General features: G+C 36.9%; 1 protein-coding gene across 3 annotated transcripts in view; it reads left to right on the plus strand.

Moving 5' to 3' along the window:
• Positions 1 to 11,882, plus strand: part of WDR47 (WD repeat domain 47) — a 56,413-nt gene extending 44,531 nt beyond the window's left edge. For all 3 annotated transcript variants that reach the window (XM_081225757.1, XM_081225756.1, XM_081225758.1), the window contains exons 10-15: positions 561 to 718; positions 3,833 to 4,002; positions 4,799 to 4,969; positions 5,654 to 5,785; positions 8,601 to 8,819; positions 10,524 to 11,882. In XM_081225757.1, coding sequence (XP_081081883.1) covers positions 561 to 718; positions 3,833 to 4,002; positions 4,799 to 4,969; positions 5,654 to 5,785; positions 8,601 to 8,819; positions 10,524 to 10,666 — 993 coding nt within the window. In that variant the 3' untranslated portion in view covers positions 10,667 to 11,882. The remainder of the gene's footprint in view (positions 1 to 560; positions 719 to 3,832; positions 4,003 to 4,798; positions 4,970 to 5,653; positions 5,786 to 8,600; positions 8,820 to 10,523) is intronic.
• Positions 11,883 to 14,489: the final 2,607 nt, after the last annotated feature.

Here is a 14,489-nt window from a genome sequence, read left to right on the forward strand (position 1 = left end):
AGAGGGCTGTGGATAGACAGGTTGACAGTGTAAAATAGAAATGAGGCTGAAATTAAATGTTCTGATTAAAATCATTTTTACAGTTTTAAAAGGGTATTTTACAATTTGAGTTTGAAATATTAAAGTATTCATTGCTGGAGATAATGGCAAACTTTTTTTTAACCCTAAAATGATTAAATAATAGTGTTTTATATTTCCTACTTTTAGAAACATGAACAGTTTTCTGTTTTTGTAAGAACTATACATGTGGGCTATTTTTTTCCTTGACAGTTAAAGAGAACTTAATATGGGAATGCATATTCTTATATTTTGTCATAGTAAATGAAGAAAAACTTGAATGTCTGTGATCTATGTGAGCTTAGTTTAGCAATGAGTAGCAAAAATAGAAAAATTGGGCTTAATTTGGATTTGCCATTCAAAAAAATGTATGATTGTAGGTTATGAACATTAAAGTGATGAAGTGAATAATACAGTTCAGATGAATTTAAAATGAGATAAAGACAAATTCTTTCAAATTCATTTTTTTTATAAAATGACTTTTATATTCATTCCTTCCATAGGATGACAAAGCAAAAAAGCAGTTTGTTTGTATTAATACCCTAGAAGACACCCAAGCTGTTAGAGCAGTGGCTTTTCATCCAGGTGGTGGTCTGTATGCTGTCGGTTCAAATTCAAAAACTCTGAGAGTATGTGCGTATCCAGAAGTAATTGATCCAAGGTAAGGAGAGATGATTTATTGTGCCATTCTTACTTTAGTTTTTAACTTAGCTATATGGTCCCTTCTTTAAGAATTGCCATTCAGTAGTGTTTAATTTTTATTTCTTTTCCTTTTATTAAGCTTTTACACTTTTGTTTTCAATACTTAGAAAATATACGTAAGAATCATCGATTAACTTTATAAGTTGTTTTTCATAAAATGTTTTTGATTAGGCCATTGTTCACTCAATAGTCTGGTTTTCTTTATTTACATGGTTTTTGTTAATTTTTTAAAAAATATGCAAGATCCTTCTATTCTAGCTTGATTACATAAAGACAAAGTATTGCTGGTTATAGACTTGGAGAAAATTTAAAATGTCTTATACTAATAATTTCAAAGAAGTATTAGGTTGAACTATATGAAATTGCTGATATTTGACCATTTTGACCTAGAAAGATTCAATTTTCATTCGGTCAACCTAATTTTGATTTTAGTCTCTTGTTTTAACAGATTATGGGATTTGAAAATAAGAGATATATCTTTAAAGGCATATGTTGCAAAAAACCAGGCACATGACCTTATGTGTCAGGTGTACAACTAATTCTTTAAAGTTACTGAGAAAGCATATACCTTAGATATAATCTCACAGAAAACCGAATTTGAACTCTTTCTTGTCAATTTATTTGTCAAGGCTTTTACTATCAAAACAAATAGGCATTATAAAGATCAAGAACTATTTGGTAGATTTTGTGGTTAGAGAAATGGCCACAAATGGAATAGTTTTTATACCAGTAGACAAAAACACTCAAACAAAACAAGCTACACATCTTTAAAAATTTTTTAATAAAAAGCAGTACATGTCATAATATGTTTTGGAAACTTTACAACCCTTAGGCTTTTTTATTATAACCCCAGTTTGGAGAACAGAGGGGGCGAGATTACTTATTTGCATTTTTTGGTATATCTCTGTATCTGAAACTAGAAATTTAGGCTTTTTGACTGCAGTAGCATTTAAAGGTTGGGATGATAGTAACATAGATGTTAGATGATAGTAACATAATTTATTGGTGCTCATTGTGTTAGTTAAGTAGGATTATATGAGAGAATAGGCAGAATTCCAGATCAGGGTGTGGAAAAGAAAAACAATTATGTAGGCAGAGCCAAAGACTTTGTGTATTTAAGGTTAATCTGATCTTAAATTGACTTTCCTCTTTTGTATTTCTCATGCTGGCACAGATGTTTCATAGACTCCCTTGAAGAAACTGATTTTTATGAAAATAAATTCATTTATTTAACAAATATATTTTGAGCTCCTTCTATGTGCTAGGCTTTGCGGATAGTTGTGAGTAAAACAAACATGTTCATTGACCTATGGAACTTCTGTCTTAGTGGAGAAGATGGATATTATGGAGATAGGCACACTAATAAATGTAATTATACATTGTTGTAGGTGCTATGAAGAGAAAATACAAGGTGCTGTAACATAGTAAAACGGGAGATGAGGGAACTGGGGAGTCAGAGTAGGACCTCTTTGAAGAAGAGGTGTTAAAGCTGAGATCTGAGGGTGAGTAGAACCTAGCCATGTGAAGAGAAGGGAGAAGATAGTAATTAGAGGAAACATAACGTGAGAAAGAGCTTGGCTTTTTAAGGAACCAAAACAAGTTCAGATCGGCTGGAGTATTGTGAGCTGTAGTGTGATGAGGCTACAGAGATAGATATGAACTAAGTTATGCAGTTTTGTATCCATTTTGGATTTTATGGTGAGTGCAGTGGGAAGCTGCTGAAATTTTTCAGCAGAACAGTATTGTGATGTAAACTCTGGGTCAGATGGCAATAAGATTAGATGCTAGGAGAAAGGTAGGATGCTGTTGTCAATGGCCGGTGTGATGGCAGTGCAAAATGGATGGAGGTAAAATCCATTTAAAGAAAGAATTGGTTGGCCCTGGCAATGAACTGGATGTGCAGCTGAAAAGAGAATCTTGATCTGATTTATTTTCTCTATCACTATTAAGTACCTTGTAAGTGTTGAAGATTTATCAATATTATTGTTTTTTAAAAATTTCTTAGTTATGAAAATTTTAAGCATACACAGAAGTAGAGATTAGTACACTGAAATGCATTTGTCAAGATTTTTGTCACATTTCTTCATCCTTTTTGTTTACTAAAGTATTTTAAGGTATTTTAATCTTAGGTTTGTCATTTCACCCTTTAGGATGAATCTCCAAAAACATGTACATTTTCTTACATAGACTTGATGTTATCATTATACCTATAGTATCTTAATATTAGTCTATGTTTTAAAGTACAAATAAGATGCTACTACTCCACTAAACCAGTGTTAGACTCCCATTAAAGGCCAAGCTATCGAGGAGCATGGCATTTAGGACCTTCCCCAGCTGTGCTTGCTGCTCCTCACCCATCATGTCTGTCCCACTCAGTCTCTGGAATGCCCCAGGCTTCTCCCCGCCAATCCTACAGACTTTTTCCCATGCTGCATGCTGGGCTGGTCTCCCCACTATGTATTATCTTCACTGAAGCAGTTTTCCTGCCTTCATCTTTTTCTGTAATAGTTCTCCCTGTCCTTTAAGGCCTAGTACCTTGTATTGGACTATAATATTTATACTTGCTTTAGTGTATGTGGGTAGTCATGAAACATCTACCCCTGCCAGATATTAAACTCAGGACAGAGCTCTTGCCGCTTTTATTTTTTCTCTGTCCTTTTCTCTATCCTTTGCCTTCCCCCAGCCCCAGGCAATTGCTCATATTATATGTTTAATAAATGTTTATTGAACTTTTTGAATTAGAAGCATCATTAGCTCTTTTTAAAATTCTTCTGGGAATTGAAAAATATATGAAAATATGTGAAATGAAGACTTAAAAAATATCCTCTTCCCTATGTGGTCTGAAATAAGACTTAAGGTTAGTATAATAATGGTTAATAATTTTACTTTTGGATTTTAAATATGCTTTAAATTTATTTCATCTAAGAGTTTGAAAATTGTTAACGTACTGTCTGATACTTTTTTTGCTCCCTCCCTCAAGAACAACCATCATGCAGAACTTCACATTCACTTCACATTCATTAACCTTAGTAAGCAAGAAATTGAAATATCTTTTTGCGATTTTTCTTTCTAGTGCACATGACATCCCTAAGCAGCCAGTGGTACGTTTTAAAAGGAATAAACATCACAAAGGATCCATTTACTGTGTGGCCTGGAGTCCTTGTGGACAGTTATTAGCGACAGGATCAAATGACAAATACGTCAAAGTGCTGCCCTTCAATGCAGAGACTTGTAATGCAACAGGTAGGGGCCGAGTATGTAAGCAGTAGCTTGCCAGTGTGTTCTTTATGTTTCCCCATGTGTCTCTGATATAGCTCTGTATTGTTTTTAGTAAAATCTAAGAATATACCATTAAGAATTTTTTTACATTCTAATTGCTTGTGTTCATGAGGCATTGGCATTCTTCTTCTTTTTTTTTTTTTTTTTTTTTTTTGCGGTACGCGGGCCTCTCACTGCTGTGACCTCTCCCGTTGCGGAGCACAGGCTCCGGACGCGCAGGCTCAGCGGCCATGGCTCACGGGCCCAGCCTCTCCGCGGCACGTGGGATCTTCCCGGACCGGGGCGTGAACCTGTGTCCCCTGCATCTGCAGGCGGACTCTCAACCACTGTGCCACCAGGGAAGCCTGGCATTATTCTTTTTTAATCACTTCTTACAAGGTGGCCAGGTGGTGTCTAATCCTCAGAAAATTATTGTCAGCAAAAAAATAACTTTTATATAACTTCCAGAATTGTATTAGTGAATATTTTCCAGAGAGTATCTGCTTTTTCTTTCATTTTCTTTGGGATAAAAGCCAAGAAGGTAACTCTACATATAGCTCTGTTTTAGTGATGATGATAACCAAGTCGGTATTTTGATTTCTTGACGTTTTTTTACTCAGTAAAGTGAAATTGATTATTATATCAATTCCAAAATGAAAATATAAACCATACTATTCTACCGTTCTACTACTCTTGGTCAGTTTGGAGGCAGTTTAGCAGTCTCAAATTATCACAGTAAGTTGAGCAGCGTCTTTTTTTAAAATTCTTATTGCTGTTTCAGGACCGGATCTGGAATTTAGTATGCATGATGGGACAATTAGAGACTTGGCATTTATGGAAGGCCCAGAAAGTGGTGGAGCTATTTTGATAAGTGCTGGAGCAGGGGATTGTAACATTTATACAACCGATTGTCAAAGAGGACAGGGCCTCCATGCTCTGAGTGGGCATACCGGTATGTGATATCAGTCTTAGATGCTACTCTTCTTTTTGTTCATCCCATGCTTTTTCCCCCTACGCATTTTCATTAATGGGGGTATATTGCATCAAAAGGGATTTCTTCAGGACAGGAAATTTTTATTTCAAAAATCTAAATTGTGAACTTTGGATAACAACACAGTAATGATAGCTAACATTTTCCTTTACTTATACACATAATTCCTTAATTTAATCCTCACAACAACCTTATAAGGCCAGAAGTTCTATCTCCATCTTAAATGTGGAATAGGCAAAACTTGAAAAGGCAAAATGACTTGCTCATTATCTTACTGCCAAACATGGCAGAACAGGTCTGTCCCTTCCAAAGCTGGTGATCTAATCCCACAATCCTTTGCTTCCTCTTTGGAAAATTTGCCCTAATTTCAAATGATAATATTTTTTTCAGTACTAATTATGATGTCCTGAAATATTTGACTCACCAAAAAAGGTTAAGTTTATACAGCATGGTTTTGATGTGCCTTTTACTGAATTCAATTTTTTGAAAATTGCCAATGTATTTGATATATATGGAAAATCCCTGCCACACAGTATATTTGATTAACTAGATTAGACGTGCTCAACAGTAAGGAGTACTTAGCTTTGCATGTGTTATAGAAAAATACTGTTCCACAGTAATAACTGATTATATGATCTTTTATAGGTCATATTTTAGCGCTTTACACTTGGAGCGGCTGGATGATTGCGTCTGGTTCCCAAGATAAGACTGTTAGGTTCTGGGATCTCCGTGTACCAAGCTGTGTTCGTGTTGTTGGCACAACATTCCATGGAACTGGTAGGTTTTTTTGGAATTTAAATAAATTTATATGAGAAAGGAACTTTATAGATTGCACGTACTTCTCTCCTGCAAAACATGTTAAAAAACAATAGGAACAATAGAAACTAACTACTTGGCATTTTATTGATTACCTTAAATTCTTACAAAATGCTTTCATCTGTTACTTTATTTGTAAAAATAATATTCAGCTAAGGAAACCAAGGCCCGAGGAGATTAAATATCATGCCCTGATTATTCTGTTAGCAGGGTCATTTTAGAACTCAGACCTTTTAAAAAAATTTTTTTTAATTGCATACACATGGCAAAAATTGAGCAAAAGGGTGTAAAACATTTTCTTCCCACTCCTGTTTCTTGGTGTCTTTCCCTAAGGGACCAGTTTCTTATTTATTCTTCTAGGAATATTCTCTAAGTATATAAGCAAAAAGTTTGTATATCATACTCTCCCTTCTCCTTTAAACACACATATACAGACACAAATGGTAGCATATGACACATGCCTCGCTTTTTTAATTTAACATGGATTTCTCCGTGTAAACTGAGACTACTGCTCTTTGTGTTATATCACCTTTTAAAATACTGGTATCTAAAAGTGACAGTATTCTGCCATTGTCTTTATTTTAGAGTCCCTTTTCTGCCTTTGTAGGTTTTTGGTTTTTTTTTTTTGCAGTACGCGGGCCTCTCACTGTTGTGGCCTCTCCCATTGCGGAGCACAGGCTCTGGACGCGCAGGCTCAGCGGCCATGGCTCATGGGCCCAGCTGCTCTGCGGCATGTGGGATCTTCCTGGACCGGGGCACGAACCCGCGTCCCCTGCATCGGCAGGCGGACTCTCAACCACTGTACTGCCAGGGAAGCCCTGCCTTTGTAGTTTTTAATAGCAGTTCTGTGGTACTATTCCAAGTGAAAAGACCTTATATTCTTAATTTTTTTGTTTTCTCTGTAATGCTTTATCTATTCTCTCAACTTTCATGGACCTTTTTCTATACTTTGAATCAAACCAGATATGTTCTTCCACTTGTCTGCTCATGGTCAGGTCCTCTCATGTTTGGTCTTAGCTTTATTAGCACATTGCCAGAAAGGTCTTCTTTGCCTTAATTGGGACCTTACCATTATTTTCTATCTTCGAACTTGTTTATCTCCTTTACACCTCTCATCACTATTTAAAGTTATATATTTGTGTGTTTATTGCTGGTCTCGTTCAGTAGATTTTAAGTTTCACAAAGGCAGCAGTCATATCTGTTTTATTTCTCAGAGTAGATTTAAAATCTACCATAGTGCCTGGCCCAAGGGAGTAGTGATCTAATAACTTTGTTGAATAAATGAACCTAGATTTCTGTTGGCACCATAAACTTTGCACTTGTAAAGCTAAACTCATTATATTTCCCCTGGAAATCCACTCTTATTCCCATTTTCTCTGTGTTTGATAATGGTTCTCTTATTTCCTTGTGTACATAGATTTGAAATCTGGGGCTCATTTTTCACTTCTTTTTTTGCCCCCATCCAGGCAGTTAATTGACAAGACTGTTGATTCTTTATTCAATTTTTTTCCTGAAATCTGTCTACATGTCATCATTCAGGCCCTTATTCTCTCATTATTCTACTATTCTATCTTGTCTTCCAGTGGTTTCCCTTCTATAGTCTGTCCATTTTAATTTGATACACATTTTCACATAGATTAATCTTCCCAGAGCACTCCTTGGATCATGTAAATCTCTTGCTTAGAAACCTGCAGTGATGTTGGGCTGTGTACAGGAACAAGCTCACACTCTGCAGTTTGGCTTTCAAGATGCTTGACGGTCTGGTCCTAACCTGCCCTTATGTCTCAGCTACAAGCTACCTTTTATGTTAACTTGTGAAAGCAAGTAACTGCAGTCAAACTAAGCTACCTATCCTTAAACGTTTTTATTCCTTTCCTTTAAACAGTTTCTCATGTAATTCCTCCTGATAGCCTCTTCTTTTCTCTATCAAAAATTCAAGCAAAGATTATTTCTAATTACATATATGTGTAATACATGTAAACACATTCTCTCTTATTTATACTGTTTACTATTCTTCAAGATCTAACTTATATCCCTTTTTTCTGTTAAGTCTTCGCAGGCCACTTTGGTCTAGAGTAGTGCTCTTCAACCTTATCATTATTGCTTTCCTTAAGGAGAAAAACAAAATTAAATTTTTTCCTAACAAAAGAAATTAAATACTAAGGAATGAGATTTTGGTTTGGTAGGGCTGAACTTCGAAGGGTACAAACCATTGTTAATATTTAGGATTTTTTTGTCCTCTGAGAACCAGTTTGCACCCCCATGGAGGCATTATTCCGTGGCCTAGAGTCAAGGGTCCAACCTGTAGACTCAGAGCTTATTTTTTGTTCAGTTCCTGTTGGCGGTTAATCATATGTTGCTTAGAGATATTTCCCACACTGTGTCCTAAAACATATTTTGTTATTTAATCTTTTGTTCCCCCAACTAGACTCTGAGCTGGGTATGGGAGAATTTCTGGACACTTACCCAGTAGTGAAAACACTGCGTTAGGAAAAGTGGCTCATCTATTGCACTATAGGTAATGCTGCTCCAGGGGGTTCTCCCCAAAGGACAAAAAAAAGGAGCTTTCTCATTTCTCACAGAATCTTGCTTCACATATCCTCTAAAAAAAGGATGCAAGTATTTATTGGTTGACAGTTTGGATTTTTCCATAACGGAACAGTATTGATAAGCTACATTAAATCTTTAGTGTATGGTTCAGTGAACATAAGTAGCTGTTGTAGTTGAGCTATATTGATTTTTGCATATCGAACCTTCCATTCCTCCTGCTATACAGGCAGTGCAGTGGCATCTGTAGCTGTAGATCCCAGTGGCCGTCTCTTAGCCACAGGACAAGAAGATTCCAGCTGCATGTTATATGACATAAGAGGAGGAAGAATGGTACAAAGTTACCACCCTCATTCCAGTGATGTTCGCTCTGTTCGATTCTCTCCTGGAGCTCACTACTTGCTAACAGGATCCTATGATATGAAAATAAAGGTGACAGACCTACAAGGTGATGGAAATTGACCTCTTTCCTTTTTTTTAGTCTTTCCTATTCTATTTGGAATCTTTCTTTTATGTTAATCTAGTGTGATTGACTATACAACATTTTCAACTTTTAGTTTTGTAGCTTCTGCTGAGCAAATTACTTGGTAAATGTATTGAGAAGAATTGTAACAAATTATTAAATTGAGCAAATAGTCTTATTGTTAAATAGTTTTTACAGTATTTAAAAGAATCAACATTTTTTATACTGAGTCATTTTGAGTTCAATGATGGTAGATGTTAAAATATACATTTATGTATCAATACTCCTGCTGCTACTTTAAAATAACATAGTGTATAATCTGTATAATTATATCTTCAGTATCTAGTTTTGTTTTTAAACATACATTAAGCAAATATTTACTGTGTACCAACTAGGGACAGACAGAGATGAATAAGACAGGTAACTTTCTTCCTGATGGAGCTTACATTTTAGAGGTCAGTAAAAAGCAAACCAGTAAACAGTGTAATTTTAGGTATTGGCAAGTGCTGTTAAACGATTAGCAAGGCAGGAGAGAGTGACAGGGTGGCTAGGGGAAGACTGTGCTGGACAGGCTAGAGTAGGTCTCACCAGCGAGGTGCCATTTGCACAGAGACCTGGTGAGAAGAACAAGCTGTGCCAGGACCCTAGGAACAGACCATAGCACGGTCAAGGTGCTGAGGCAGGAATGGATTTGGCTTGCTCATGACACTGCTAAGTTCCAGTGTGGCTGGAACTTAGTGAACCGAGGGAGAGAGAGGCAGGAGAATAAATCAGAGGCAGGGTTTTGTAGGCATTTTAAAAAGCATAATAGGAATCCTTTGGACGATTTAAAATAGGGAGTGATATGGTCTGTAAATTTTAAAAATAATTTTGAATTATAGGGAGAGTGTGTAAGTATAAATATCTGTGAGGAAGCGATTGGACCAATTCAGGTGGAAGATGATGGTGGCCTGGACTAGGGTTGTAAAGGTGGAGGTAGTAAGAAGTGACTGAATTACGGATGTATTTTAGTTTGTTTCTGTTAAGTTTGGGGAGTGAGGGAAAAAGGAATCAGTGCTGATTCCTAGGTTTTGGGCATGAGCAAGCAAATGGTACCGTTGAGATGAGGAAGACAGGTAGGGAGAGGAACAGGTTTAGGCAAGAAAATCAAGAGTTTGTTTTAAACAAGTTATACTTAAGATGACTGTCAAGGCAGTCAAGTGAGATGTCAGATAGCTGTTGGTCTACTAGTCGAGCTCAGGTGAGAAGTCAAGGTTGGAGATGAAATGTGCATGAATCTTAAGTATATAAATGGCTGTGGTAGTATGGTACTAGGTGAAATTTCATAGGAGATGAGGTATAAAGGGAACAAGAAATTTGAAGGCTGACTGTTGGGATTCACCAAACTTTAACTCAGGAAGAAGAGGACAAACATCAAAGGAGGCTGAGGTGTAGTGGCACTGAAGTCAGGGGGATATCAAGGGGAGAGAGTTTCAAGGAGAGAGTGGCAGCCGTGTCATGTTGCTGTGTATATGTTACCAAATACTGCTCACATAATTAGATCTTCAGTAATTTAAACTGTTTAAACTTTTCAGTGTACTATATTAATGTATTAGGCTTTTATATACTGTAATGTCTTAAAGTAATAGGAAGTCTATGAAATCTATACATATTTTGTACTGTAAGTCAAATCTCTTTTCTTTAATTTAGGAGACCTCACTAAACAGCTTCCTATCATGGTGGTGGGGGAACACAAGGACAAAGTCATTCAGTGCAGGTGGCACACCCAGGATCTTTCCTTCCTGTCGTCCTCTGCAGACAGAACTGTAACCCTCTGGACATACAGTGGATAGAGTACAGCCAATGTCAGTCTATGCAGTGAGGGCACAGAATTAAGACTACTGAGTTGTGAACATTACAAATTTGAAGAACACGGACTGACCTGGAAGGTGTCTTAGCACGAGGAGGCCCCTTATTACTACGTATCCCTGTGATAGGAGCTGTTGGGTGGTGTTATTCTGCAGTGCTTTCAGTCTTCCATGTGAGCTCGTGCTGCTGTGACCTGCTGTATGTAGTCTTGTTGCCAAAGTCTGCGGAAGAGCTCTTATGTTGTCAGTGTGCACTCTAAGTCAAGGTGGCCGATGTGTTTACAGTTTAGTATTAAATGCATTCCTTGGTCTTCGCCTAAATGACAGTTTTATATACACATTGAAACTGAACTATACTTTAAGCGTATTATTACATGTAATGCAACCAAGTTCTACACAGATTAAACATAGATATTCAGAAATTACTTTTGCTTTTCTCACAATCCCATGATATTGTATCACTTGTCAGCTAGAGATCAGAATTTTATATGTCTCCCCAGAGTTACATTGTTGTTTTAACTAAGGATCACTATGGAGTTTAAAAATGCGTGGAAAACTGCTTCTTAGTTCATTATGTGGTATAGGCCTTTTCTTTTTTCTTAAACCCAGGGATAGAATTACTCTTTTGTCACATTATTTTGTTTCAGGCTTAAAAGGTAAACGTGTTTGCTTCAGAAACTTGTTAATTTCAATTTTTTGGATGCAACAAGATACCTCCCTTCTAAACTGTACTGTAGGCAGATCAGCAGCGTTATGTGATGCAACACTTGATGGTACAGTAAATTTACCAGCTAGCATTTTTCCTTTTCAAAATTAAAAACTTGGCCATAGACTATAGCGTGGCTTGAAATGCTATGTCTGCATGATAACTTAAAATGGAAAATTTAAACTTTGCACTCCAAAAGCTTATTCGGATTCTTTTCTTGCACTGTTTTGTGTAATGCAGAATAATGATTTTATTTCTATGGCATTGTAGATCCTAACATTTATGTATCTTTATTTTCATATTGTACAGTAATTTTACTTTAAATTATTAAATAGCTTATTTTATTTATTTCAAATGCAGTTGAGTTGGTTCTAATTATTGAACTGTCTGTGCACTGTATGTAGCAAGCATTTTTAATCTATTGTATACAAGTGGAAAGGGTATTAGAAGTGTAACTGTGCTATTATTTCAATAAAGACCTCTTGACACCTTAAACTATTCCTGTTCCTCAGTGTCTGTGGTTTTCAGTTTAGAGTGTTGTTTTTTCCAGCTTACTTGGCAGTAGTGTGGTCCAGTGGATGAACCCCACAATCAATTTCTTTTTTCTTTTTTTTTTTTTTTTTTTGCGGTAGGCGGGCCTCTCACTGTTGTGGCCTCTCCCATTGCGGAGCACAGGCTCCGGACGCGCAGGCCCAGCGGCCATGGCTCACGGGCCCAGCTGCTCCGCGGCATGTGGGATCTTCCTGGACCGGGGCACGAACCCGTGTCCCCTGCATCGGCAGGCGGACTCTCAACCACTGCGCCACCAGGGAAGTCCCACAATCACTTTCTTAAGTTTCTTTTTAAATTTCTCATAGTAACTTACTTTTCAATCCTTCGCAACTGTCTTTTGTGTGTCTTCTCTTTTATTCACTATCTAGAGAACTATATATACTGAACATATTGTAAAAGTTAATTAATAAAAGCTGGGCAAAATATATAAATTCTAAGTGACTACAAATACATTGAATCGAGTACTTTAGAAATAAAATATGATTAGCTTGTGGATATTCAGCAGTACAGTTTTCCTACCTCTCAGGCATGCAGAAGGGAATTCTGCTAAAAACAGGCCACAGTCTCCTTTAGTTTACTTTCATACTTAGTTTTACACATTTTAGATATTATAGCAGGCCATTAGTGTTAATTTAAAACTAGAAAAAGGCAATTTCTTGATGTAGACCAGATCAACTTCATGGTAAAAAGTGTTCATAAAATTATGTATTCTACCTCCATCACTGTCAAGGAGAAAACTTTAAGATCCTCCCATATGTTGGGTATTTGTACTTTGCAGTACATTAGATATAAGCACTAGAACTTATCTTACTTATTTCAGTAACTGTCTGGTTACATATGTCCTTTTTCCTGTGCCTCCACACTGTCTTCTGCATGGAGGTGAATAGATTCTTGGAGGTTCACGTGAAAGAGAAAATACGAGAACTGAAGTATCTATAATCTCTGAATCCTCTATTGGGGGTTCAGGGAAGGAGACTGGGGATGGGAGGGCGGTGTAGAAGTTCTTGGCTTCTCCCTGGCAGAAGCTTCAGAGGTCTGATTCAAATTACACTTTTTAAAAAAATTTTAATTTTTTTGGCCCTGCTGCTCAGCTTTCAGGATCTTAGTTCCCTGACCAAGGATTGAACCCGGGCCACTGCAGTGAAAATGCCAAGTCCTAACCACTGGACAGCTGGGGAATTCCCCAAGTTTCATTTTTTTAATGTTTAATTATTTTTTTTAATAATTGTGATAAGCCAAAGGACATAACAGTGAAAGGGCAACCCATGAAATCAGAGAAAATACTTGCAAATCATGTCTGATAAAGGATTAATATCCAGAATATATAAAGAACTCCTACAGCTCAACAACAACCAAAAAAAAAAGTCTGATTAAAAAATGGGCAAAGGACTTTAATAGACATTTTTCCAAAGAAGATAGACAAATGGCCAATAAGCACATGAAAAGATACTCAATATCATTAATCATTAGGGAAATGCAGTTGAAAACCACTGCACACCCAGTAGGATGGCTGCTATCAAAAGAACTAAGTGTTGGCATGCATGTGGAGAAATTGGAACTCTTGTGCATTGTTGGTGGGAATAAAAAATGGTGCAGCCACTGTGGAAAACAGTATAGTGGTCCCTCAAAAAGCTAAAAATAGAATTACCGTTTGATCCAGCAATCCCACTTCTAGGTATATATGCTCAAAATAATTGAAATCAGTGTCGCAAAAAGATATTGTACACTGATGTTCATGCAGCATTACTCACAAAAGCCAAACTGTGCAAGAAGCTGGAGTCCAACAGATAAATGGATAAACTGTGGTATACAATACAACGGAATATTATTCAGCCTTTAAAAAGGAAGGAAATTTTGATATATGTTACAACATGGATGATCCTTGAGGATATTATGTTAAGTGAAATAAGCCAGTCACAAAAAGACAAATATTGTATGATTCCACTTGTATGAGGTACCCTAGAGCAGTCAGAGTTATAGAGACATGAAGTTATAGAGTATCTTTGGTGATTGCAGGTGGCTAGGGCAGGGAGGAAATGATGAATTGTTTATGGTGTACAGAGTTTGTTTTGCAGGATGAAAAGATTCATGGAGATGGATGGTGGTGATGGTTGCACAGCTATGAATGTACTTAATGACATCTGTACACCTAAAAATGGTTAAGATGGTAAATTATGTCAGGTGTATTTTTTTTAAATATTTATTTATTTATTTAGGTTGCTCTGGGTCTTAGTTGTGGCATGCGGGATCTTTTAGCTATGGCCTGCGGACTTTCTTAGTTGCAGCACGCATGCCGGATCTAGTTCCCCGACCAGAGATCCAGTCTGGCCCCCCTGCATTGGGAGCACGGAGTCTTACCCACTGGACCACCAGGGAAGTCCCTGTCCGGTGTATTTTAATTTAAAAAAATTGTGATAAGCAACACGCACACTCAAGTGTACTATATGATATACCAAATTTTAACTCACTTTTAAACTTGCTGCCAATAACTTTTGCGTACACCTCTCATTTCTTCCAAGTGTGTAAAACTCACTATTTCCTCTTTGGAGA

The sequence above is a fragment of the Mesoplodon bidens genome, assembly GCF_964165515.1.
Source record: "Mesoplodon bidens genome assembly, chromosome: 2".
In the NCBI taxonomy this organism is placed as follows: Eukaryota; Metazoa; Chordata; class Mammalia; order Artiodactyla; family Ziphiidae; genus Mesoplodon; species Mesoplodon bidens.